The sequence below is a fragment of the Poecilia mexicana genome, unplaced genomic scaffold (assembly GCF_051168715.1).
Source record: "Poecilia mexicana isolate PSO_F unplaced genomic scaffold, ASM5116871v1 scaffold_9, whole genome shotgun sequence".
NCBI classification, from domain to species: domain Eukaryota; kingdom Metazoa; phylum Chordata; class Actinopteri; order Cyprinodontiformes; family Poeciliidae; genus Poecilia; species Poecilia mexicana.
The window spans coordinates 11,263,057-11,288,859 of NW_028263378.1; the positions used below are offsets into that span (position 1 = coordinate 11,263,057).

Genomic DNA, 25,803 nt, shown 5'->3' on the forward strand with positions numbered 1-25,803 from the left:
GCTATAACATAGAGTGGGGGCAAAAATATTGAAAATGTTTTTATTATCTTGTATTGCAGAATGAATTCTCTATGAAATCAGTTTTGAAAAGAAGATATAAATAAATACAGAGCAGTATTATCGCCATAGGTCCAAACAAAGACCAGAATAAAGTCCCATAGTAGTTATTTAACTGAGTGCATCTCCTCTCATCTCCACAGACTCCACACATCCTGGACACTAGTTGTATAGATTTTTATATTCAGGTCCGTGCTACAGAGGGCTATTTGCAAAAAGCAACCGCCAAGATGGTTTCCTTCCCCAGTTTGCCTGATCAACACTTAGCAGTCGACAGAGTCGATACTTTGCATATTTGCACCGATTCAACCTACTCTGCCTATGTGAAAAAATCACTGTACATAAACATAAGAAAGAAATACAATAACTTTTAATTTTGTCCTTATATTTGTCCATATATTTATATTTTTAAAAATTTTATCGAGATCAAACAAGTCAAATTCCTTGTTTGTTTGCACAAACTTGCTGAATAAAACTGACTGTAAAAATGTTTGCAATAAACGCTCCTCAAATCAGTCAGTGTTAGAAAATACTGGCTGGTTTATTATTGGTCAGTGTTTTTTTTTTTTTTTACTATCTGAAAAACAATAGCAGTTTTAGAACGAACAGCCATAAAATATATGTTAACCGAAAGGACATGTAAAGTAATCTATACAGAGACGATTTCTTCATTGGGCTTTGAAACTGAGTTTGAACAAGAACAAACAAGATCCAGAACTGATGTCAGCCAAGAAAAAGTGAAAAGGAGCCAGCGGTAATAAAAATAAATTTAAAAAAAATCACAAATGTGACCCTCCTCGGCTTCCTTAGACATACCGGATGTAGTGTTTGTAGCATTTGATTGCTACTAGCTGCTTCCAAACTTATCTTGAGGAGGAATAATACAGAACCGAGCAGGCAAGTGTTCGCGCCACCAAGCAGAATGGGTTTTACTATTTTTATTTCCCTACATATTAATTTAGTTATTGATATTGTCAGTCCGTTCCAGCATTCGCATTTCCAGATACATCTGTTAGCTGCTGCTGCTAGCTGCTGTATGGAGTATCACTGCAATGGATCGATGTCAAATAAATACAGTTACAAAAAGATATATATTAACGAGTTAGTTTACTTATTAGATACTGTGAAATGTTTCAGAGGCATGTTGCTTACCGTCTCCGCTATGATTCATGAACACTGTCGTACTTTGTGCAGCAGTTTTCTATTGTAATCACTAAAAATAAAACATCCTTTAGTGTGACACGGTGTTGAAATTCAGGTGTACAAGAAAAAAGTTAAATGTAAATGAAAGCGTGTAAACTAACGTAAAAATAAGAATGAGAAACTGTATTCCCCCATGCGTTTCTGCTTAGTCTCGGTCAGCAGTTGTAAGAAATGCACCAGAAATTGGATGTTTTACAAATATTTCAGCTTGTGAAAACTTCTGAACAGTCATGTCATGGAAGCTAAAGGAGTAAGTGCCACCATTAAACCACAAGAGGCAAGCTATTATACTCAGATGAATTGTTTTGATCCCCCTTAGTTCATATCTATCTATGAAAAACTTTTTTTAAAAGCTGCAGAAAGCCACAGAGTTCTCGCATGATGAGAATGAATATCATCCCAGAGAAATGAATAAATATCATTTACCTTGATTTCTGATTAACACATAGATACTTCAATTTCTGTTGGTATTGAATTGAGCATTTTTTGCTTATGGAATAATGTTGACTGCAACGTTTCGCTAAGACTAACCTTTGCTACAGCTGCAAACCTTATGGTGAAAACAGGAGAGTAAGTCACATTTTTTCTTTTCTATTGCTGTATTTGAATCATTGTTGCAGTCTTGCTCTCTTAAAACTGCCTTTTAATTTGGTGATGAAACATAGATAGTGGACTTAAAGCTTGTTCATTTTTTAAGTTATGAAAGGACGTACGCATAAAAGATTGAAAACACAAATGAGCTTTTTGAATTCCTGAGTGCATCACTTTCTCTTAGCCATAAGTTACCTGTGCATGACAGAAAGCGTGGCATTGTTTTGCTCTTAAATCACTTTGTGTCTTTGCAGGTTGCAGAATATGGTTGTGAACCTCTGTCAGCCACACTTTTCAACAACGGCTCATTGCAACAAGGTGTGACATGTTTTAAAACCTATTCACACAGCTGTACAACCCTCAAGCTGTTTTCTTACATGCCAGCTGGTTTCACAACATTGATAATAATTTTACTACAATGAAGTGACAGGAATCGACAGCGGTTATAGCTCTCTCATAAATGAGACCGATACTAGATTTTTTTTTTATAGCCGGCTCTTTCAAGTTCACGAAGAAACTCAGACGAGAAGCGTTTTTTTTTTTTTTTTCTGGAGGGATGAGGAGGAAGGCTGTGTGAAAATTAAAGAGCAGGGTACAATGTGGTGTGTGGGAGAATAAATCTCAACTGTCCTTGTCCTTTTTATTCCATTTCTGTAATCTATCACGGCTGCCTTTTCTCAGCACTCAGGACATATAATATGTACCTTTTATTCTGCGAAGAAAATTACATATTTCTCTTTTTCTGCTGCCTCCTCCTCCTCTTTTTATGTCACAGAAACAGTTGTCCATGGGTGCCATTGCCATGTGTAAAGACAAAACGATGCATAGAAAGGCTGTTTAAGGCTTTTATTGATGTGTATATCTTTTATGTTATATCTTTAGCTCTGTGCAGATGGCTATGATGTTACAAACATTGTGTCAGCAGACCCTTCACTACGGAAACAAGGCTTCAAGTTGGAATACTTCTTACGTCCACCCTTGCATGTAAGATTGTGCGTTATTGTGGAATAAATCACTTTTTTTTTTTTACCTTTGTTTCATTTAGTCATCCAACACTTCAAACATTTTCTGTTTCATTGTATAGCCTCTAAATCTTTTGTGCTTTTATTTTATTTAACCTTTAATTCATCAGGAAAATCCTGTTGACCTTAAATAACCATTTTGAAAGAGAATCCTGGTCAAGAGGTTACAGAACAATAACAGCAAAAAACAAAACGGTTAACTTTGTCATAAATAAATTAATTCAAAGATTCCTGAGTTAAAACATTTACAGACAGATGATTCCTTCTTCAGTAAGAACAGCTTTTAAAGCATTTAGTGACAACACCTCCTTTGCATTCATGTATTTTTGCAACTGGTTCCAAGAAGATGGAGCAGAAAACTGAAAAGATTTCTTTCCAAGTTCAGTTCAGACGTTAGGCACTGAAAATAAAAGTCTCTGATGTGTGGGTTGTGTCAACGCTGTCTCGGGTTTACGTGCTACAGCTCCGCCGCTGCCCGCCTGTTCCTGGGCCGGTCTGAATGATGGTCATTTGTGACCAGGTGAAAGCTCAGGCACTGAGCCACGAAATAGACGCCAAGGATGCTACTGTGGCTGTCGATACCCTGCAACAGGAGTTTGAAGGGTGCCCTCTGGATCCCTGCAGGGTTTTACTCTAAAAGAAAAAACATGGGGACTATGCCCAATTTTAGACCTGAGAAATCTGAATGTGTTTTTAAAGTTTGTCCCTTTCCACATGTTGAGCATCAGGGATGTGGGGGATCGGGTATACACTCTACAGGGCCTCCGGCCTCCTGTGGGGGTACGGTACCATTCCACCAGCTGTGGTAGTGTGTCATGGATGGAGTCAGTGTCGAGGCTATATGTGCAGCCGCCTCCTGGTCATCCAAAAACACCTTTGCTGGGCTCTACAGGCTAAACCTGGCTATGTGTCACCTGTTGTAAGGGATCCTATTGCAGTATTCATCTTTGTCTCAGTAAGGTGGGCATGCCTTTATGTTGTATTTTCTTCTTTTGTGTATGTGATTCCTCAGGACTCCGGCGGTCAGTAGGGATGAAACGGAACTAAAGTGACGACTGTAACTACGGTTATCTGAATCCTGTTTGAAAATTGTGTTTTGCGAAATGATTGAGGGACTGAGTTACTGTTGTCATGTGACCATATAGACTCACTGGTGTCACCGGGATTCACACCTGACCTGTTCATGTGCAGGAATGCACATCGCGTCATGATTAGTCAGATTAATTTGATTAATCCAATTAATTGTTTCAGTTCTACTTAAAAGTATGTATTCTGATTATTACTTATGTGCTGATGTAATGCTGATCTCTGAATCTATTTATCCATTTATCCCTTCAAGGTGACATTGAAGTTTGGCTTCCCGGTGGAGCTCTGCCGGGTGGATGTGGAGCTGTGGCCCTGGGGAATGGACCGGGGCCAAGCCCACAAAAGACTGGAGATCAGCACAAGTTCAGATACCAGTGCCCTGTCAAGTCCTGGGCAGATTCATCGGCAGGAGCAGAGTAAAAACCAGGCAAAGGACCAGATCATAAAGAACAGGCAGAAGTCTCATCCTGTTTCTAGTCGGTCTCGGCAGAGTAATGGCAATCAGTGGAGTATTCATGCCCAACAGTGGGAGGAAGAAGCTCAAGACGGGCCTCCACAGACAGACTTCCAATCTCAGTCGAGCTCTGAATCAGAGTTCAAGCAGGTCGCTCGTTGTGAACTCACAGAAGAAACCCAAGTTTCATTCAGTCATTCAAACTTTCGTCCCCGAGCTCCGTTCCTCTCTGCTCCTCCTCCGCCGCCGGCAAGCAGTCGGCAGGTGAAGCTGTGGAGCCGGGGGCTGCACTCACTGAGCGCCGTGACGCAGCTTCGTGTCACCGTACCATGCGGCGGTGCTGCGTCTTCTCTGGGACTGAAGGCCTTGGCTGTGTGGGGGCAACCCGCTCGCTGCTGCCCCGCTGAGGAAGTGGAGAGGATTCAAAGACTCCAGGAGGCAAATGAAAGGCGGGTGGAGCACCCTGTTTTTTTTTCTCCTCCTGTCAGCCAAACGACACACACCCACCAGAACAGCCTGAGGTACAGGACATTTCGAGTAATGTTTATTTTAATTTACAAGAACATTTTTATTTCACGATGACTCAGAGTCTGAACGAAATCATTTGATTACGAAACAGTGTTTGATTTATCGTGGCTTTCTTTTTGGCTCGGCCAGGTTTTCCATCCCAGAAGAATTCCTGGATCCTCTAACGCAGGAAGTAATGGCGCTCCCTATGCTGCTTCCCAGTGGAATGTCAGTGGACGCCTCCACTCTGGAGGAGTACCAGAAGAGGGAAGCCGCTTGGGGTCGACCGCCAAACGACCCCTTCACCGGCGTCCCCTTCACCTCCACCTGCCAAGCCCTCCCCAACCCCCAGCTCAAAAGCCGCATTGACCACTTCCTGTTGCAGACAGGGATGGTGAGGAGGGACGGGACCCTGGGAGGACAAGACCAGGGACAGAACCCACAAGCATCAAGACTCATAACCTCCTCGGTTCGGGGTCGTTCTCAGACTTCTCCAAGTTTTACTAAGACCTCAATAAACAATAACTCTACCCATTCCACTGATGAAAACACAGATACAAGCCAAACCTCTGCTCACACGGCAGTGGATAATGAATCAGGACCGTCATCAAATAACAGGACTGATATATCTAATATCAAGCCACTCTCTACAGATAGTAAATCAGAGATGAACAGAAGAAAAAAACGAGATCCAAGTGAGATTTCAGTAGAAGCTGCAACACCTGGAAAACAACTGCCTTCTGAAAGCAAAAAAATAAGAAATAATTCAGGTTTAGGTGAGTACTGGGTGTGAAAGGTTCTTTTCTTGAAGCTGCATCTTTTCCTAAATACAGGCAGCATCACACTCCTTGATTTGTCTTAAAACGTCTGACGTTCCAAGATCATCTTATGAAAAAAAATCATATAGAATCGTAAGTTAGACTTGGTCGCGCTCAATATCTAATCTAGCTGTAGAAATTAACTTGGTTACTTACACTTCTGACACTGTTTACATCTATATGCGCTGATTATGTACTGTATTTATACTTTAATCAGTCATGCTTGCAATCTTCAGGATATTTGTGGGCATTTTCATTTATTGCTTAAATCCACAGGGAGAAGAAATAAATACTTTTATCAGTTTATGTTGCAAGTGTTGCACATTTCACCACTAGAATGTGTTCAGTGTAACATCCTTACTAGATTTCAATGCCTACAGCCATTACAGCTATAACAAATTGGGGCTAATTTGTTATAGCATACATCATACATTTTAAGCTTCTATTAGAGGATGTCCCGATGTTATACCTCTACTGTCATATTTAAATATCACTTGTAAAAAAAACTCCTTTAAAGTATGGTGTACAGCGCAATGAATAGTGTGAACTATCTTTGAATTTTGGGGCTCTACACTCTATGCAGTGTTAATACAGCTACGGTCTTGACGACTCTTGTTAAATGCAGCATAAAATGTTGTAATGCTGAAGTAGAGGTAAGATAGAGAAGTCGTTAAGAAGCTACGTCTTATGTATGTTTTCAATGAGTTCCCTGCAGAACGACTTTACCACTGTTAACTGTTTATTTAGTGCAATTTATATCGTTATTGCAACATTCGCCAACGTTATTGCTAGTTTTTCTGACATCAGGCAAACGTTTTGTGTTTAAGGTTTATCTGGAATACGGCAAGTTTTGGTAGATTTGACTCAATGGTAGTTTCTGTCAATCACAGGCTCCCAGTCACATAAAATCAGCTCATGTTTGGTCCCACGGTCTCCCCTGTAGCTGTGGTTTATGTTAGCAGACTGCAAAACAGTATCTGGTTTTTAGCTTCCCTAACTAGCATATCATCCCAAGCTTTCTCTTTAGCTCCAGGACGGAAAACTGCAGGGATCTGGGGGTTCTTTTATATGTTTGACCTGCATACTTTAAATGAGTTTTGTTATTACAGACATCCTTAAGTAATTTTATTGGGTCGTAACATTAAATTACGTATCATTTTCTAATTTTCAATAATAATTTATTGTACTTAATTGCCTTATTACATCCCACTTCTAATTGGAGTTATAAATCAGTACATGGATGCGTCATAAATATGGACAACTGTGGTTTTCACTCTGTGCTCACCAGGTTTTGTAATTACGAACACTGATTTCCCAAACGAATCTTTGCAGTTTTTGTGTTTTATTATTTGTATTTTTTTATTTCTCGCTCTGCTCGTTTTCAGAGCTTAGCTCCAGTTCCCACGAGCAGCTGCTCTCAGCCAGCCTGGACGAGGCCCTGCTCTCTGCCCTGCAGGGACGACCCTCCTTTACTTCAAACTTGCTCCACCAAGCAGAAAGTACATCCCAGTCGACATTGTGCCAAAGTTCAGGCTTTGCGAGCTCATCCACAGGTACAGTCTGTTTTCTCTGGCTCGCTGCAGGTATTGCACCACATCCCCGTAGTTTCCAAGAATCTTAAAGCCTGCCTGCGTAGGACTGAACGGTGTTGTTGATCTCCAATCTTTATGGTGAGAAGTTAATTTGCAGACATGTAAGAAATGCCTACCGACTTGGATGCGGCCACATTCAGCTGTAAATACCGTCTGCAGCTGAATGTGTGCTGAATGTCGTGAGGCTTACCAAGTATGAGGAAAATGTGGCTGTAATTTTGGTTGAGTTTAAAAACGCAAATGCTCAGAGGTTTGTTCTCTGTGTGCTTGTCACAAAGAGATCTGTCAGATTCTGTGTGCTAGTAAAAATGCTGCAGTTGACCAGCTCAGTCAGGTTTAGGCAGTGACAAGTCCTGCACTTTAGGCGACATTTATGCACATTTTCAGTCATGAAGCTGCTTAGACTCATAGTGTGATTAAACCTCCTTTTTTATTACCTTTGTTAATTTTTTTTCTGTAAAATCTTAAAAAATAAAAATGTAAACTTCGAAATCATTATCTGGTTTGAAATTATTAAAATTGTTTTTTTTTTTTTATCTCACTATAATAATTCAGCTAAGTCATTCTTTTTTCAGAGTGGAAAGATTGTACAAAATATACCTTAAAGATTTTTATTAACGAGGATATGGTATAGAGGTTTGAAGTTGTTGTGGATTTTTTTTCCAATCCACAAAGGGTCAAAATAATGAATACAGACTGAAATGTTTAAGAAATTTAAGGTTTAAAATGTTAAAGGACTTTTTCTCTCTTTCCTGTATTTTTTATCCAGATGGGAAGGTGTGCTCTGACTGTTCCCGTTCAGTCTCAGTTTACTCAACATCATCATCATCATCATCATCGATCTACCGGCTGGGATGCGGCCACTTGCTGTGTCGTGCCTGTGTGCAAAAAGACTCAAAATCACCAAACTCGACCAATAAATCCGGCTGTGTTTCCTGTCCAACCTGCCTGAGTCGTACTCCACGCAATAACATTTTACGTGTACATTACTGACGGCAAAAGATTTATTAGCATCAATTAAATTTTTTTTTCTAATATAATGAATAAATATATTTGTTGTTGTGATTTAATGTCCAGGGCTGTTTCTGTAGCGTTGTTGCTCATTTCGTGCTTTAAAGCTCAGTCAAGTTTGTTGTTTAGATCCATGAAGTTACTTAATCTGCTGACATCATCCTATTATCCTCCACTGAAGGAAAGAACATCTCTGAGCACACAGACCTTTTCATTGAGGGCACATACAAAAATACACATATACAGAAATTGCTGTCCTCTTCCACCCACTCTGCCTTTTTCTTGGACTCTTTAATAGAAGTGAAGTTGCAGCCTTGGTGCTGTCATCTGTGTTCAGAGGGAGGAGACATGGCAGCGCAGAGGATGAACAAAGAATCAGGGGCAGCAAAGTTTGTGAGCTTGATAACGAGAAAGATTTGAGAGGGAATAGAGTCGATCCAAGGCTGGGTGGTCATTATGAATGAAGTAAAAGGGGTCTCGATCAGCTAATCATCTGGACTTGTGATGCATTACTCACCTTGCGCTCATGTCTGGGCCCTGTCTCAGTTTGTGGAAATGCGACACACTGCGAAGCAAACTGAGTAGCCAGACTACAGCCCTGATTTAAACCTGTTGAACACTTAAGGTCAGCCTAGGCTGCGTCAGAGTGACCAACACAGCCACCACCAATGTTGTTTAAAATATTGGATACCATCCCACAGCAGTGTGTGACCATCCTGGTATCCAGCATAAGAAGGAGTTCTAGGCAACTTGTTAAATTGCTAAAATAACTTGGTTCTTCAAAGACCAACAATCCAGTAAACAACATTAAAGTCAATAGGACATATTGACTTTAATGGCATTAGTGAAGACTTGCAAGTTCTTCCTGGCCAAAGCAATTGTTAACAAAAAAATATATTTTTCTTCTGATTTTGAATAATTTAAAGGAGAATAGAAGCTTTTTTTTTCTTCTTTTTTTTTTAGTAACATTTATTTCCATTAGAAATAATTGACTAACCACAAATGTTCTTACTTTCAGAGCTCAGTTTATTTAATCCTGTTTGGATACTTAAAAAAAAAAGTATTGTTTTTAAAAATGGAGAAGGTTATATAATCCTGCGACCTAGAAGTTTTTATTTCCAAATCATCAGTAAAAGCTCAAAAGTAAATCATCTTTTATGCTCATGAGTGAATGTAAAGCTCTGACGGCCACAGCTTTTTTAAATCAGAGTTGTGTAACGGTAAAGTAAGCATCTTTTATATGTGTATTATGAGTCCTCCAAATAGCCATCCTGACCCTGGGATCTATGCTTCTCTCTGCTCATTTAACGTGAGATTAATGTGAAAAAACGGCTTCTAGTCTGACAAAAAGTCTGTACAGACAATAAAACCCAATCTTTATACAGTACATACGCATACTCTAAAAATACAGCACATAATTAGACGTTAAGAGTGGCATGAAATGTTAGTCTGGTGAAAAGTGTATTTTTATATTGGCTCTGAATTACTGGCCACACCTGCATTTCACAATTATATCATTTTAATTATTATTATTATTATTTTTTTGCTATATATTTTATTTTTTCTATGTTGTTACACAGAAAATGTCTACGCATCTTTCAAAGTCTTACGTTTTTTTGCTAACTCGCTAAGCTGTGGTGCACAAACGAGTTGAAGTGAAGTCACAGCTTCTATGTTTATTGGTCTTCATAGTCATAAACAGCATCATGTCTGTGTTGGTTTCCCTGACAACATTAAGCCTAACCAAGGTCGTGATCCTGTATCCGCTCTGTCTAACTGGAATCAGTGGTTCTGCATGTGCAATGAAGACATCAGCCTCGCCGTTTCAGCTGGAGGTACATAAAGTCCCTAAAAATAAAAAGGCTAAATTAGACTCGCTGGGTCGCTTTTATTCTGTCAAGGTGACTTTATGTTTAGCTCAATTTTTATTAATCAGTTAAGCTGTTATGTTTCTGTTATGAGATAAAAGAAGATTAAAATAAACCATGTAGTTTACAGTCATAAAGTGTAAAATGCAACATAAATATATCATAATCAACATTTTCATTGTTTTTCAAAGCAGATGGTAATCTGAAAAACACTTGACAACAAAAAAGCTTCACATGTGTCTATATTTTGATGATTAGTTTTAATTTACATAGCAATTTGGATCTCTGGGATGGCCTTGTGCACAAGAGGACTGTTTTCTTGGTTAAATATGGGTTTTTTTAACAGGAATATCAAATGTAGTCACTTACTAACACCAGAAAGGGTGAAGAGAGCACTTTTACTAAAAATGTTGGTGAGATAGAGTTGTTGATAGCTGGAACAGGCAGACAACTTACTGAGCTACAGCTGTATTTAATCAGCATAAAGTTTCAGGAAATAATTCTTTTAACCGCTTTTTTATTTTTTATTTTTGGTGTCCGATGTTAGAACAAAGTGTCTGTTGATATCCACAGATTATGTGAAATCATTAACCTGTTCGATGAGTAACCACTCCCGCTTATATTGTCACTCGTGCAACATCATGTTGAGGTCGTTCTTAAAGCTAAACAGTAAATTTAGTGGGGAACTGCAGAGTTTGGGTGCCGTTGTCGAAAATCTCCTCAGCATAATGTTGTATGGCTGAACTCTCACGAGTAAAACCGTTTGATTGATATAGAGAAAAGTAAGAATTGCCGTTTTAGACATTTTATTACATTATAGACATATTTAGTGCATTGTAATGTAAAGTCAGCTGTTCTGGTGAGGAAGTCTTTCAGAGTAACATGCTGACACATCGCTTTTCACATAATAGTAACAAGTGAGATGATTAAAACTGATTATTGCTTTCTGTGCCAGAAGCTATAACATTAACGGAGCCCTGGAGCTTTTTTTTTCCCTCTTCTGTCTCACTTTGTCCTTATTAGATTCCCATTAAATTTCAAATATGAACAAATATTTAAAAAGAAGTGAAATTTGTTATTTTTGGAGGATTTTTATTTTATTCTTTGTTTGTTTTTGGGTTGTTGTTCTTTTCATAGAAGTAGTGTAGACACGGCCTAAATGTAATGTAACTTAACTCGTTCGTTAAGTTTCCAAGCTGCCAAACAACAGCTTCTGACTTATGAGTTCAAAATGACCTTACAGTCCCCACATTGTTTCTCTGGCTGCCATTTTGTTGTGTTTGCATGTTTTTCAGGTTTGGTGCTAAAAACATAATGCCACCTTCTAGCTGTCTGATGACGCTTGAAGAGAGAAAATGTAAAAATTTATGACGAATGCCATATATGAGTAAAGTTCCATCTGAATACTGTGGGGCCCATTAAAGGACCATTACGCTCATTAACCCGCTGATGCTCAGTTTTACCTCTTGTTTAGTTCATCAGCATCACAACAACTAATTAGAGAGAAACAACTCAAAGCATGCATAGGAAAAGAACAATCAGCAGAAGTATGTTTGTTAGAAATGCTAATGTTTTTATGCTCATCAACAGTTTAGTCAGCATCATAATCTGTGTGACCCTGAAGTTCTCATGATCTCACTTGTCTGAATGTAGCAAACGCGGGAAATGGCTGCACTGAACAACTGAACCGTGCATGATATTCATAAATTGTTCTTCATCTCGCCGCTTATTAATATAAATCAGATTAGTTGTTCTTAAGCTTCAATTACTTGTTTTGTCTCCGCAGATTTATTGTGTCATCCAGCGCGGAAATTATTCTGAAAAGCTTATTAGAAGTAAAGTGCGGCGCAGGGCTGAATACAGTTGCTGTTTTCCTGTGTAGATTTGGTTGATGCTCGCATCCGATGCAGACTCACATCTGCTGCGACCCCGCGCGCAAACGGCTCGTGCACGGAGCCTTGGGGGGGGGGGGGGGGGGGGTGGACGGTCAGTGACGTCAGGTGTTGGTCTCTTTGTCAAACAACGTGTCCATGTGCTTATAAGTGAGGAATGATCGGTGGGCTGTCAGTCAGACATCCACACCAGCGGAGGGAATCAGAAGCAGCAGCCATGCATCACTCCCTGCTGTGCGTCCTGGGACTCCTCGCCCTCTCCTCCGCCTGCTACATCCAGAACTGCCCCCGGGGAGGGAAGCGGGCGCTGCCGGAGGGGGGCGTCAGACAGGTGAGCACCTGAGGGTGTAACATCTTTATTTTTATTTGATGATGTGTTTTTGTTTTTCTTTTGAAACAAATAATCTTGACGTCTATAATGCGTTACAGCTATTTTATCATCAGTAAGCAGATTTATAATATGTTTCATTTGTAGGTTTGAATTAGCAAAAGGTGGATTATTATAAAGATTTTTTAAAAATTAAGAAAAAATTTAACATTCTATAATTTAAAATGACAAATTTCTATGTTAAAGTATAAAACTACATTTTCCGATGCGTTTAGTGTATTGTCTTTCAGACTTTGTCTTCATTTTTAGATGTTATCTCTAAAGCAGAGGCTAATTCATGAATATTTTAAATGCAAATTTTGAGAATATCTGACATTTAGAAATCTATTTTAATATATGTTCCTTTATGTTTTAAATTTAGATGAATGTGCCAATTTATTCTCAAAACTGGGAAATGTAGTCAGATCTGGACATTAAATGAAACAAAAATATAAATAATGTTCCTTTTTTGAAAGCGTGATACAAATTTTCTGAAGATTTCAGACTGTAGTCTATGAACCACGAAGAAGTTATTTTTATCCAGTTAAATGTATATTTTTTAATCCACTGCAACTCATAAGAAAGAAGAAATAGCTTCGATGACCATATACATGTGAAACTTTCCAGTTTTTCTTGCTTCATTAAGGAATATTCTTGCCCAATGTTTCCTTTCAAGAAAGAAATCTTGAAAATATTTGAAATTCAGATACGTTTTTGATTGTGTGGTTAATTTTGTCAGCAAATCAATAATATATCTAAAAAGTGGCAGTTCTTATTTATATGGCACCATTCATAAAGAAAGTATTTTTCATTAAGAAACAGGGGTAAATAAAATATGACCTTTTCTTTAAAAAGTAGTAAAATTGAAGCTTAATAGAAAAAGAATCAATAAATGTATAAATATTTTATATGTGAAAGGAACTTGAATAATGTATAGTAGTCTAGGTAAAATATGAATTTTAAGAACAAAGTTGTGAGTGAATAAGAGAGAATTTTCACTTTAATGTGAAGTGATTGACTTTTCTTTTTAAATGTGGATGAGCAAATAAAAGCTGAGTTTAATAAATATGACGTGGTAATAAAATTATATATATAATATTTATAGCTTAAGTATTTTTTCCTTGTAAACCCAGTTTCAACTTGTGTACAAAGTAGATGGTGTTTTATTTATTGTGTTAATGTCCTGAAGACATGAGTAACAGCTCAGTTCTGCTCAGTCAGTTCCATTTTATATTTCTGATCCATTTTAAGTTTTTTAAGTTCATTAATTTTGAGTAAATATGAGAGCAAAGTTATTCTGAATGCTCTCGTGCTGCGACCAAATACTTGTTTTCTTTGCATTCACCTGCTCTGCCTTTCTCCAGTGCATGCCTTGCGGCCCTGGAGACAGGGGCCGCTGCTTTGGCCCCAGCATCTGCTGTGGAGAGGGCCTGGGCTGCCTACTGGGCTCTGCAGCTGCAGCTCACTGTGAGGAGGAGAACTACCTGCTGACCCCCTGCCAGCCTGGAGGGAGACCCTGTGGACCTGAGGGGGGCCACTGCGCCTCCTCGGGACTCTGCTGCAACTCTGGTACAGTCTCGTCTTTAACTCTGGGTTTAATGGTCACATGATGGTGATGTGAACTGATCCGTGTTCCTTCTCAGAGGGCTGCATGTTGGACTCTGACTGCCTCGGGGAGACAGACGCCGCAGATCCGGCCCAAAGCTCTGCAAGGAGCTCCCCTACAGACCTGCTGCTTCGTCTCCTTCACGTGGCCAGCAGAGGACAGAACGACTACTGATGCCACAAGCGTCAAGCAGCTCCCCCTCTGCGCCCGACGACCTGCAGCAACGACAGAATATTAGACCTCAATCTGTGAACTCTGAACCCAGTCGACTTTTTTCTTTTCTCTCTTAAACGTCTTTTCTGTGCTCTTCAATTTGTTTTAATAGAAACATAAGAACAGAGAATTAAACGAACCACAGCATAGATCTTGTTTACCATCAATTTAAGAAGAAATGTACATACATGCACATAATGTGCACAAGTCAAGACAAAGGAAACCATGTAAATAAACAAAGGATCATGGATTAAAGTTGTCACTGTCTTATGGAGGAGGTAAATGTAGTGTGTAACTCTGCCCGAAGGACCTTGTTGTTTTTTTTCTCATCATACCTGTGGGCCTTCATTAGTCACACCTAGTGAGGTTTCTGTGTGCGTGAAAGAGAATGGAATGATAACTACACTCGAGAAGTCATCTAGCATAATTGGTGTGATTTAGTCAGTAATTTATGGAGCTGGTGTCATCCTCTTTAAAGCGCAGAGATCTCAAAGTCTTGTGCCAACATGTTTTATTTGATGAACGAGTGAGACGGGAATAGTAATTTTCTTACCGTCTTTTTTTCATGATGAATGAAACCTGACAAGGGTGGCAGAGCTGCAGGTGATGGCGGTTTGTCGATATTGTGTTTCAGCTGGAAGTGAATGCAGCACCTCCCAGACTTAGACATTTATACGTTTCAATCGATCAACTTTGTTTTAGAGCCTACAGCCTTCCTCCTATACATTATACATACTTTTGTTTTTAAGATTCAGTTTTGTTCCAAGTGTCCCCTTAAAAAGTGCAAAGTGCACAACATTGATTACGGAGGAAAATCAATGTTGAACATGCAAAACTAATTAATCCATAAATTATGTGTAACAAAGTGGAATGACAGGGAAAGAGCATTAAACGCCTTTGAAGGAAATGCTTTTTTGGTTATGACAGCTTGAAAACATTTCCTGTTTGGAGAAACTTTGAGATTTTGAGCCATTCTTTCACACAAATTGAAGATTTTGGGGGCCCTTTCTATATATTATTTTCTGACTTTCAGTAGATTTAGGCAATTTTAGTGGCTTTATTTGCTCTTTCAAAATTCAATAGAAAGTTTTCTTAGCAGTATGTTTGGGATTACTGTCTTGTTTTAAAGCCCATCTTTGTTTTCAGCCTTTATATAACCTCTCCTGGGTGGTCCCTGCATCTTGCCAGTGGCTGATCTGCACTAAATTTACAAGGGGATTCATGGTGGTATCAAGGTTTCTTCCTGGGGGCAAAGAAGAAAAAAACAGAATATAAAAAAAAAAAAAACAGGATAATATTTCATCATTTAATAAGTGAGACTCTGAGCCAAAGAGCCAGTTGGTTCCAAACCCCAGATCTAGTAGTGATTTTATCTCAATACAGCTGAAATGTAATGAAAAAAGAATTACGTAGGTACTCCAGGCATGGTGTGTGCCTTGTCATCCAAAAACTTCAGTTTTGGTTTCATCTGACCAGATTATTTTTATTTTACTGACTTTTCAAAATGCCGATGAAAGGCAGCTTGTCGCCTTTCTTATGCTTTTCCTTCCACATTGGAATATTACACAGTGTGCATTGATTATTGGGTTTATTGGGTCTGTCACGTACGGAAAAGCTGCAGACGCTGGTTCCAGGTCTTTCTGAAGTTCTCTGCTAGGAGTTTTCCACCGACACAGTTTGAAGCCCATTTGAACCAGTGTCACTTGTTTCCATTGGAGCAATGAGACTCCCGAATGCCAAGTTGGTTCCAGTTGGACACCATGCAGTACCTGGTTCTTCAGCATGAACTGCAGCGTTATCAGTGGTGTATGATAACGCTGTCTGACCCTGTGGGCCGGTCAAACTGAAGTCAAAGAAACAAGCATGGCAGCAAACAGGGGCCGCAGATGACCTCCACAATATTTCTGCTACACTCTACTTCCATGTTGTGCAGCACCTCTTGTGGATGATGCATGCTTGATTCCCAAATAGATGAAAACAGGCATGAGTTCTCAGCATAATACCACCGTTTGGTGGCATGCAAACCAAACCTGATGCAGAACAAGGGGTCTTTCTGTGGAAACACGCTGTTTGAGTTTCGTTACCTTTCCAGTGTCTTCTTCAGTTTTATTTTCTGTTAAAACGTGAATCGTCTCGGCTTTGTCAAAACTGACTTTGCAGATAGTCTTTCTTATTGCCGACCTTTTGATGATTCGCTAAGAGACATTGCTGTGAATTAAAACCGCATTCTCTAAAAGCAGCCATCAGTCAAGCGGAGGTAACGGGGGATTATTTGGCGCTCCAAAGTAAATCATTACTGTTTATTTTGCAAAGCAAACCTGCTGGGTTGTTCTACAACTTAAGTGCATCACGGTCTTCGTGTCGCAATGGCTAAGACAGAAGGAGCACACAAAGAGCGAATCTCTTGCTTCAGCATCTGGAACGTGGGAACAGAAGTCCGTCTGTAAACAAAGAAGCTTTCTTGTCGGTTTTGATCTCTGCCACATTATTTAATGTGAGTTCCTGAACCAACAGCTCCCTGTCTGTTGCCTTTGCTACTTTAAAAAAACTCCTCCAGGGCAAAACCTTTTCTTCCTCCTAAATAATATTGTCCGCTTGCACGCTCAGTTAACTTGCATAACATGTGGTGAGATGTGGGAAGCTCCAACAATAAACATCGGCTCGAAAGGTGTTTACCATGACGGCGAATGGTTAATTGTATTACCGCCAATGGAACCACTTTAGAACAACATTGACTTGCTCTGATCTCCGTGATGTAAAGAAAGTTTCAATATAACCACCAATAAGTGTTTTAACTGCTTGCCGTGAGTTACATCTCATGTCTTTTTGGTGGAATGCTTACTTTACACAGTGTTACATGGTCATTTGAAATGAATATTAATAAACTGGATACAAGCTGGACTGAATTGGAATGAAGTAGTTTTAATTAAACAGCTTTCGTAATGGCTGTAATTCAAAAAGTAATTAATCTCTTGTTTAATAATTATTGAAAAATGAAGAAACAAACATAAGGCTCTCTAATCCAGAGAATATCGCAGAAGTACAGTGGCTTCCTGCACATGGATGAGGGTTTGGTGTCCAGTCTCAGCGGCAACCAAGCATTGAACTGACCAATAATTGATGAAAATCTCCGTTATTTTGATTGGTTTTTGTGTTTTAACTTAGATAATAATCACTACAGCATCAGGATGCACAGTGCGATGAAAAGATGTCTGTCCTCTTACAGATTAATTCATTGTTTGTTTTATTGTTTTGTAACAGTAAAATATTTCAAATCATCACAAAGATAACCTGAAAGAATAAAAAAGCAGTTTTTGAATTGTTATTTTATTTGTAAAGAAAATAGAGTTATCCAAACCAACTAGTCTGATTTCTCTATCTGGCAGCAACAATCGGCATTAAGCTGTTGAAATAACAAAAACTGAGTCTTATACATTGTCGCAGATTAACTTTCCATCATGAATAGCTTTTCAAAGGTCTTGTCACAGCTCAGTAATTACATTGAAGTTTTTGACAAAACCCTTGTAAAATCTTCATTTTATGTTTTTTGAGCTGCTTAAAGGTGGATTTTCTATTTCTCTTTCTATCCTTCAGTTCTGCTTCATGTTTTCTCCATTTGTGGTTAATGACTCACTGTGGTTGACTGAAATCCAGAAACCTTAGAAATCCCTTTGTAACTATTTTCAGAAAAATGGACGTCAGTCTGATTTGTTCTCAGTTTTCTGTAGAGCTCAGGTGCGAATGGCTTTTGTAATGTTTTTGGTTACTTCATGTTGACAAGCAGGTTCTAGTTGAGCAAATTCTGGATTGTAGAGGTCAGGCAGTAATCAGGCCTGGTCATGTCTGGTGAGGCTGAACCAAAAAAAAAAAAAAAGGGTTAATTACAGTTAATTTATGACAAGGTAATAAGGTCAATTTAATTTTACTGTGAAGCTTCTTCTGGGTAAACAGGCCATGTGTTATATTTCATCATGTAGCGAAAATGTTTTCTTTTCTCCATAAAAAATAATTAAAAAAAGGTTTTAAAACATAATTATTGTTGGGCATGGAAGCAAATATAAAAAGTTTTTTTGAGCAAGAGAGGTTCCTGTTAGCAGCAATTGTTATTTAATTTTCTTTGATAGAAAATTACCGTCTGCTGAATGGTGATGGATAAGTGAATAAAACTGAACAAATTGTCAACTTTCCCTTCTGTGTGTTGTCATCTTGCACCTGCAAACTTACTGCTGTAGCTTTAAAGTTTTGCTGCACTTATTCTTAAAAAGAAACTGAAGGTTTAGAGCTTTAAACACAATACAAAGCTTAAACATTTCCATTGCTCATAGCACACGGTTAATCTCCAGAGTCATCCAATCACATTTTTTGTTGTTGTTTTCCAAAAAACAAAACAAAAAACTTTGCCTTTTCACTGCAGGAGCACGTGTTGAAGTCATGTTCATGGAAAAACATAAATCATCTAGAAACATGCACAGCACCTGCCACATGTGCTGCATTCAAAAAACGTAGAACATTTGGTATCATGAACTTCCTTGCAACAAATCCTCTGCTCCTCTTGACCTCCTTCTGGCTTTTTGTTTAAACAAAACTGATTCAACGGTTTTATTTGTATTTTTCCTATAGCTTTTGTTGCTGCTTGTGTGGCTTTGTCAGGTAATCATGTGTCATCAATGAATCAAAAGAGAGTCGGTTGATGTGCAGTCATTCAACTTGTCCAAGCCTGTCTCCGGGTAGCATTCCTGCATCAATCCAGCATCCACAGTTTTAATAATCTGGGTTCAATTCTGGCAGGATTTATCCTAATAAAAGACCTAATCTCCACCGATCATCACTGCTCTACAGCCTTTCATGGCTTTCAGTTGCTGATCCTAATTAAAAAGTGTGTTTGGGTGGCCTTAGGGGTGTGTGTGTGTGCACATACACATGCACGTTCACGATCAGCTTATATAGAGCTGCAACAGCGTTTATCCCCACAGTTCCTCTGCCATCATGGATCTAAAGGTCGTCTTCCTGGTCGTCTCTCTGATGACTTTGGCCATCATCTCCACTGACGGTAAGACCTGCACCTTTCTGCGCAAGACAGACGAAAATAATCAGATGACAAATCCATTTAATCTTATTATTATTTAAAAGTATTCCTTGGAATTAGTGTAAATTGAAGTGTTTGAGTTTTTTTTTTTGTTTGTTTTTTTTTTTTTCTTTTTTCCGAAAGGAGCAGCTGGAACACACTTGTAAATTTTTCTTGGTGTTTCAGTCTTTTAAAGTTAAAAGTATCAAGCATAACTTTTCTGCCTTTACAGTCAATACCAGTTGCAACATGTAAAGATTTAACTGATCTTTTTGGTCCAATTAATCACAAGCTTCAGGCTACAACAGCACATGGCAAAACTTCAAAGCTAATTAGGATGTTTATAGACTTTAACAAAGTTGATTGAATTTCTTTTCTTTTTTTTTCAGTCAAGCAAAGTGTGTATTGTATTTCATTTATTTCCTTTTTCTCAGCTTACATCCCGAAATGCTGCATCAAAACAAGAGATATTTCCTTTTGGAAGCTGCGGAAGGCTGAACGATGGGAGTTCCAGAGCAGTGCTGAAGTCTGTGACATCGATGCCGTCCTGTAAGTGCGGCAAATGAGCCACCAGAGATTAATAAAGCAAAACAACAAATAAATAAATACAGCAAGCTTTTTTCATCATTTATTTGTAAAACTGTGAGTCGCTGTGTGTCAGTGAGTCGCTGACTGTTGTTTGGGCTGCAGCGTTTCCCATTCAGCTGGCAGTGTCTTTCTCACACTAAGTGTTTTATATGCTCTCTGGTTGAACAGCTGAAACACAAAATAACTCAACTCTCATCAATTTTGTTTTTGGTTTATAGACTGTACATAAAGGGCCAGAAGAAACCATCGTGTGCTCACCCAAAATATAAAAAACTGCTGGAGAAGCTGAAATTGAAAAGGGGAACGACCACAAGCCTATGAAATACTGAGCTGAGCAACAAATACTTTACTTTGCTTGTCCACGATGTTTCTTGCTTTTAAGAGTTTGGCTTTTACAAGCTCTTTCACTTGTCCTGTTTACTGAAATGTTCAGGTTCTGCTTTTACTTCAACTCTATGAGTGATGGAAACAATATATATTTTCTGGACTTATGTACTTAAGTTAAGTATGGAGGAAATATTTTTGGAACTGCAGTGTATCCACACGTTATATCACTGGATCCCTCACATCTCTCTGATTGCTTCCCAAGATGAAGATGCAAAATTTATCTAAACACCAGGCTGTATAATCATTAACATGGTCAACATAAGCTGATAAAACCCTCTGCTCTTATTCAACATTAAGTATTTCTTGTGTATTAACAGCCAGTACTGATCATTTTATAGATGAGCACTATCTATAAAGAAGAATGTTGTAATTTTGAGAGTAGGGAGGTTAGTTATGGCAGCATATGTCTAACAATCGTCAAAGTCTGTAAATGTCTTTTTTCACACCTTTGTTTTCTCCTGTTAAAACCTTCAAATCATATTTCTTAAAACACTTAATCTATGTAGAGCAGGAAATAGATAAATAGATGTTCTGTACATTTATAGTATAGAATATTATTGTTTCTGCTTGAATTTAGGCAGCATATATTTGATAATCATATAATCAGCTTGATAAAATGTCCTTTAAAAATATGACTCATGTTGTTTATTTGTTCTGTGACATGTGTCTGCAAATCAGTAACAGTTTTTTAATTATAGCTGTATATTTAAATCTTACTGTGGCACAGGGTAGCTTATAAAATGCTATTGTATCCTATTGTTTTAAATTGTAGATCATATTTTTTGCAATAAATCATAATACATTATAACATGGCACAGTGTTTTGTACCTTTTTGCAAAACAAAAAGTAAAACAAATAAGAGCTGTGGTGCCAAAAGGCTCCTGCAAACAGTTTTGTAACCTTATTTTACCCATTTGTCAAGTACAACTGAAGACACCAAGTTAAGCCATACCCAAAACTGTTTTTTATGTCAAGATATTAATAACATTAACACCCATGTAAATGCTCCTTTACATATTAGATAGACTGGTGTGTGTGTGCAGGAGCTTACAGCAACAACAGACAGAATGACAGTAAGATGATCCCTGCAAGAAACCAGAGCTCTCATCACAGACACAGGGAAGACGTTGACAGTAACTCTGGAGGAGCAGCAGAGATCCACAGCTGAGGTGGAAAACTCTACTGGCAGGCAACATGAACAATTAGAAGTCAAATTGTTACAAATTTGACTTCTAAAGAGTTGCGAGATGCGGTGAGCAGCATTTTAGGTCACCAGGCACTAACTGTATAGCTTTAAAATAAATAAAAAAAAACAGGATCTCACACTAAACAATTGTAATATTTCCAGCCTTTCACTTGAGTAAATTTATTCGTAAAGGGAGAAAACCTGGGATAAGAAGTACAGTGGGCACCTGATATTTGAGGAGTTTAGAAACCACAACCACCCGCAAATAGCTGAAATTCTCAAATACTTGAGACCCCCTCTAAAAACACTTTTTAAAACCTATTTTAATACTTTAAGCACCAAACATACCTTGATAAAACTGGAGGGGCACTTCCACAGAAGCTAAGATGCAGCTTTCCTGAGTTTGGGGACTCAGCCAATGAGAGCTGCTTTTGCAGAGACCAACCAATAGCTCCTCAAATAGCATTTTTCCCCAAGCTAATTTTTTTATACACCTTAAAGAATCCACAAATATGCACATTTTCAGAGAATAATTTAGAGTTATGTTCCACAGAAAAATCCACAAAAGAGCATGTGTCTGCTGCAGGGCCGTGCAGACACGACTAAAGGGGCAGGTGCTCAAAAAAAAAGGGCACATCTAGCTGCATTCTGGGACAGACTATTAACAAAGCCACACAGCTTTCAGAGTTTAATAAACAATGATAAATTACAATATTGTGACATATACAATCAAAGCTAAGGAAAATCTCTATACAGAGCATACAGCTATCCATATGTAAGATATTTTATTAGTAATTTCTTTCTGCAGGTCTATTTTGTTATAGGAAAGTATTTCAGTATTCAAACCTGCAATTTAGCAAGATATGTAAATCAGAGCTAGACCACCAGACATATTTTGTCTTTGCAGAATTACACTATTAAAAATATAAACAAGGGCACAATGCAACCTTTTAGTTTACTGTAATCTATTAAAAAAAAAGCTGCCTGTTTGCTGCAGTAGAGATGAAGATGGTCCATTCAGGAAAGCATAGCAACTGCGTCATGCGGCAAAAGGTCAAAGGTAACAAGATGTTCGGCTTATTATGTTGCACAAAAAAAAACCAACAAAAAAACAAATAATTTTAGTACATGTTACTATGTGTCAGAAGAGGGCTTAGGAAATAATAATACCAAAAAAAATTTTTTGACCAAAAGGGCACTTGGGGGCAAGGAGCAAAAGAAAGGGGCAGGTGCTCAAGCCCCCACCCCTCTGCACGTGCCTGGTCTGCTGCAATGGTTATTGGGTTTCTTACTTATATCTTATGTTGTTTTATATTTCTGGATCTTATTGCAACTTATTTTACTTCAGTTTATTTTATCTGGGGGAAAATTTTTGTTTTGCATTACCTTGCAAAACGTTTGCGCTCCCTTGAAATAAGTAAACACACCCTGGTCTATTTTGTATAGAGTCACAAATTTCAAATATATACACATTTAAAGAGCCTCAGTTAAAACATGTTTATATATATTTAACTCTTTGGTGCAAAAACCTGACTGAAAATCGATTTATTTACTGCATGTTTGTCTGCTTGTGTAAGGTTGAGATGGAACTGCACATGCAGTCCTCATATTGTAGCAGAAAGTATGATGGCCACCTTAAGAAATAACTTCAGTATTTAATTATGCTGCATGAACTGATCAGTGCGTTATTACGAGGGAACAGAAAAAAAAATCAACAGAAAAACGCTGCAAACAAAAAAAAATGCTGAAACCACAGGAAATAGAAGCGAAAGGAAAAATTAATTTGACCTACATACAATAAATGTAGGTAAGTTTGTTCGACTGCTGAGTTATAAAGTTCTGTGCTTGAAAAGGACATGAAGTCTAGCACACATTTTCTTTTCCTCCAACGTTTTTCTGAAAAGACAAATGTTGCGTATTGTCTTTTCTCTACTACAATACAACACTGTCGTCTCTTTCAAAATCAGATTTTCATTTTTCAAAATTGTGCTTTGACCTTTGACCTTTTCTTGGAGCAGCAAAAGTCAAGAGCACCTTCACTGGGAACTCAGATTTAATTATCTCTCTAACCTGAGAAGCACTTTAGCTGCACAAACCGACTTCAAAGACTTAAACTGTGGCCTCAGTTAGGTTTCAGTTTAAACTAAATGACTCAACTGTGAGTTTTTTTCATATTCTTTTGTTGCCGCAGGTGTGGCGCTGGTTAGGCTGTCAGGCTGTCATCTGGCATCGACATCCAACTTGTCCGAGCTTGTCTTCATGCAGCATTCCCATATTAGTATTAATCAGCTCCTGTTCAGAAATGACACAATTTGTCTACCACCCCCCCACACACACATAATCACAGCTGCTGGGAGTTTTACTGTTTTCAACACCATATCCACCTCATGCTGTGTGTGTGTGAGTCTGTGGACGTTTGTACATGAGCGTGCGTGTGACTGTTTATATATACTGGTGGTGTTTATGCTCTGAAGACAGTTTCTCCCCTCTGTCACTCTGCCGTCATGGATCTGAAGGTGGTGTTGCTGGTTGTCTTCCTAAGTGCTTTGGCCATCACATCCACTAACGGTAAGCCCTGCACATTTCCTCATCAGTGGAAATACAAAGGAAGCAAATCTTTGATAATCTTTGATCATTAATCAGAAGCAATTTCTTGAGTAAGTGTCAGTTTGAATTTTTTGTCAATTGTTTTCCTGCTATTTTATGATTTAAAAGTAAAAACTATTAGAATGTGTTTAATACAGTTTTTTTTTCCATACTTTTTTGCATAAATGCCGGTTGCAGCACATAAACATTTGACTGGTATTTCTGATTCACTTGACTACAACCTGCAGGATGCTGCTGTACAATGAAAAGCTTACAGTCTAACTGGGAGTTTTATGAGTTTCTAAAATACCCAGAACATAACAAAGCTTATTGGAAACATCCACGTCAAAGTACTAAATATATTAAGAAACTGTTTTTTTTTATTATTATTATTTTGTTCACCTCAATTATGCACAATGTGGAATTATTTTTGATGTGTTTTTTTCTAACATTGTGTCATCTCTTTTTTGCAGCTAGCATCCCAAGCTGCTGCATCAGTACACAAAAATCTATGCCAAGAAAGCTTTCGAAAGTTGAACGAGTGGAGCGGCAGTACAGCAATGGAGTCTGTGACATCGATGCTCTGAAGTAAGTACAGCAAGTGAAAGCTTTAGAAAGTAATCAGATTACAAAGACTAATGCATGCTTGCATATATTATGTGCACTGTTTCATAATTATGGTTAAATTTCAGAGCCTTTAATTTGGTTTCATTAATTTAATCAAATTGGCCTCTCTTTTATTCATTGCTGTCTGTCTGTCTGTCTTTCTGAAGGGTTTTATCTACCCCCTACTCTACTAATGTGTGGATCATTCTAAATTTAAATAGTACCAATAAGCAACATGCTTTTTTTGTTTGTTTTTTAAAAGCTCCACAGTTATGCGTCTTCTTGTTGTTTTTCAGACTGTATTTGAAGGGCAGGATGAGGCCCATCTGTGTTGACGTTCGGCTGGAGAAGTATTTCGGAAGGATTCAAAAACTGAATCAACGACAAATCAAGAGAATCTAAAATGTGCAAAACAGCTTCGTCATTCATCAAATTTGCTTCACACAGTTTGTTTTCTTATTGTGTTTGGATTGTATAACCCTCTTGGTTTTTGTATCGATTAGATATTCAAAATCTTCTGTTTGTTCATCTCTATAAGTCATGGAGAAGAATTTGATATTCTCTAAAGCAGTGTATTTGGTTTAGTATAGAGGAACATTTTTAAAAGCACTGTTCAGAATAAAGATGTGAAGTTGCATATCTCAGGTTTAGACAGTTGGATATATCACTGCAAAATATAATATGAACCTTTTAAAACATTGTGCAGATAAACTCAATGGTAAACTATTATTTCTTATTCTATACTGTAATAGTACATATTTGTATTTGTTTTCTTTTTGTGTTAAAGCCCCACATATATTGACATGTCTGGTAAAAATGCAGAATAAACCTTGAAATAACTCTGATTTTATTGCAGCAACATCTCCTGAGACTGAAAATTTCATAAAAATAGAACTTTTACTCTGAATACCATCATTTGTTGAGAATGAAAAGGAAAGAAAATCATATCCCTCACCACAAGTTATACCCCAAAAAATAATGCAATTTAATCTTTTTTTATTATAATTCTTATTTTTTTTCTTTTTGGTTGATTGATCACATCGTTGAGAAACTTTTAATTAGTAATTCTTGACTTCCTGTTAATTGATCACAGCCATG

The 25,803-nt window shown here is 38.0% G+C and overlaps 2 protein-coding genes and 2 long non-coding RNA genes across 4 annotated transcripts; all 4 read left to right on the forward strand.

The window, feature by feature from the left end:
- The first annotated feature begins 577 nt into the window (after window positions 1-577).
- Window positions 578-8,395, forward strand: ubox5 (U-box domain containing 5). The gene is made up of 7 exons (XM_014991130.2): window positions 578-954; window positions 2,106-2,169; window positions 2,734-2,835; window positions 4,213-4,934; window positions 5,071-5,696; window positions 7,124-7,291; window positions 8,100-8,395. The coding sequence occupies exons 2-7, from the start codon at window positions 2,116-2,118 to the stop codon at window positions 8,321-8,323; spliced, it is 1,896 nt and encodes a 631-aa protein (XP_014846616.1). The 5' UTR covers window positions 578-954; window positions 2,106-2,115; the 3' UTR covers window positions 8,324-8,395.
- Window positions 8,396-12,251: 3,856 nt separating this feature from the next.
- avp (arginine vasopressin) lies at window positions 12,252-14,542 on the forward strand. The gene is made up of 3 exons (XM_014991131.2): window positions 12,252-12,432; window positions 13,833-14,037; window positions 14,112-14,542. The coding sequence occupies exons 1-3, from the start codon at window positions 12,259-12,261 to the stop codon at window positions 14,246-14,248; spliced, it is 516 nt and encodes a 171-aa protein (XP_014846617.1). The 5' UTR covers window positions 12,252-12,258; the 3' UTR covers window positions 14,249-14,542.
- A 4,637-nt stretch (window positions 14,543-19,179) lies between these two features.
- Window positions 19,180-21,139, forward strand: LOC148157659 (uncharacterized). Its single transcript, XR_015764263.1, has 3 exons — window positions 19,180-19,337; window positions 19,787-19,901; window positions 20,159-21,139. It is a non-coding gene; the product is annotated as an uncharacterized LOC148157659 (long non-coding RNA).
- Window positions 21,140-23,923: 2,784 nt separating this feature from the next.
- On the forward strand, window positions 23,924-25,550 carry LOC148157660 (uncharacterized). The gene is made up of 3 exons (XR_015764264.1): window positions 23,924-24,081; window positions 24,573-24,687; window positions 25,002-25,550. It is a non-coding gene; the product is annotated as an uncharacterized LOC148157660 (long non-coding RNA).
- The last annotated feature ends 253 nt before the right edge of the window (window positions 25,551-25,803 follow it).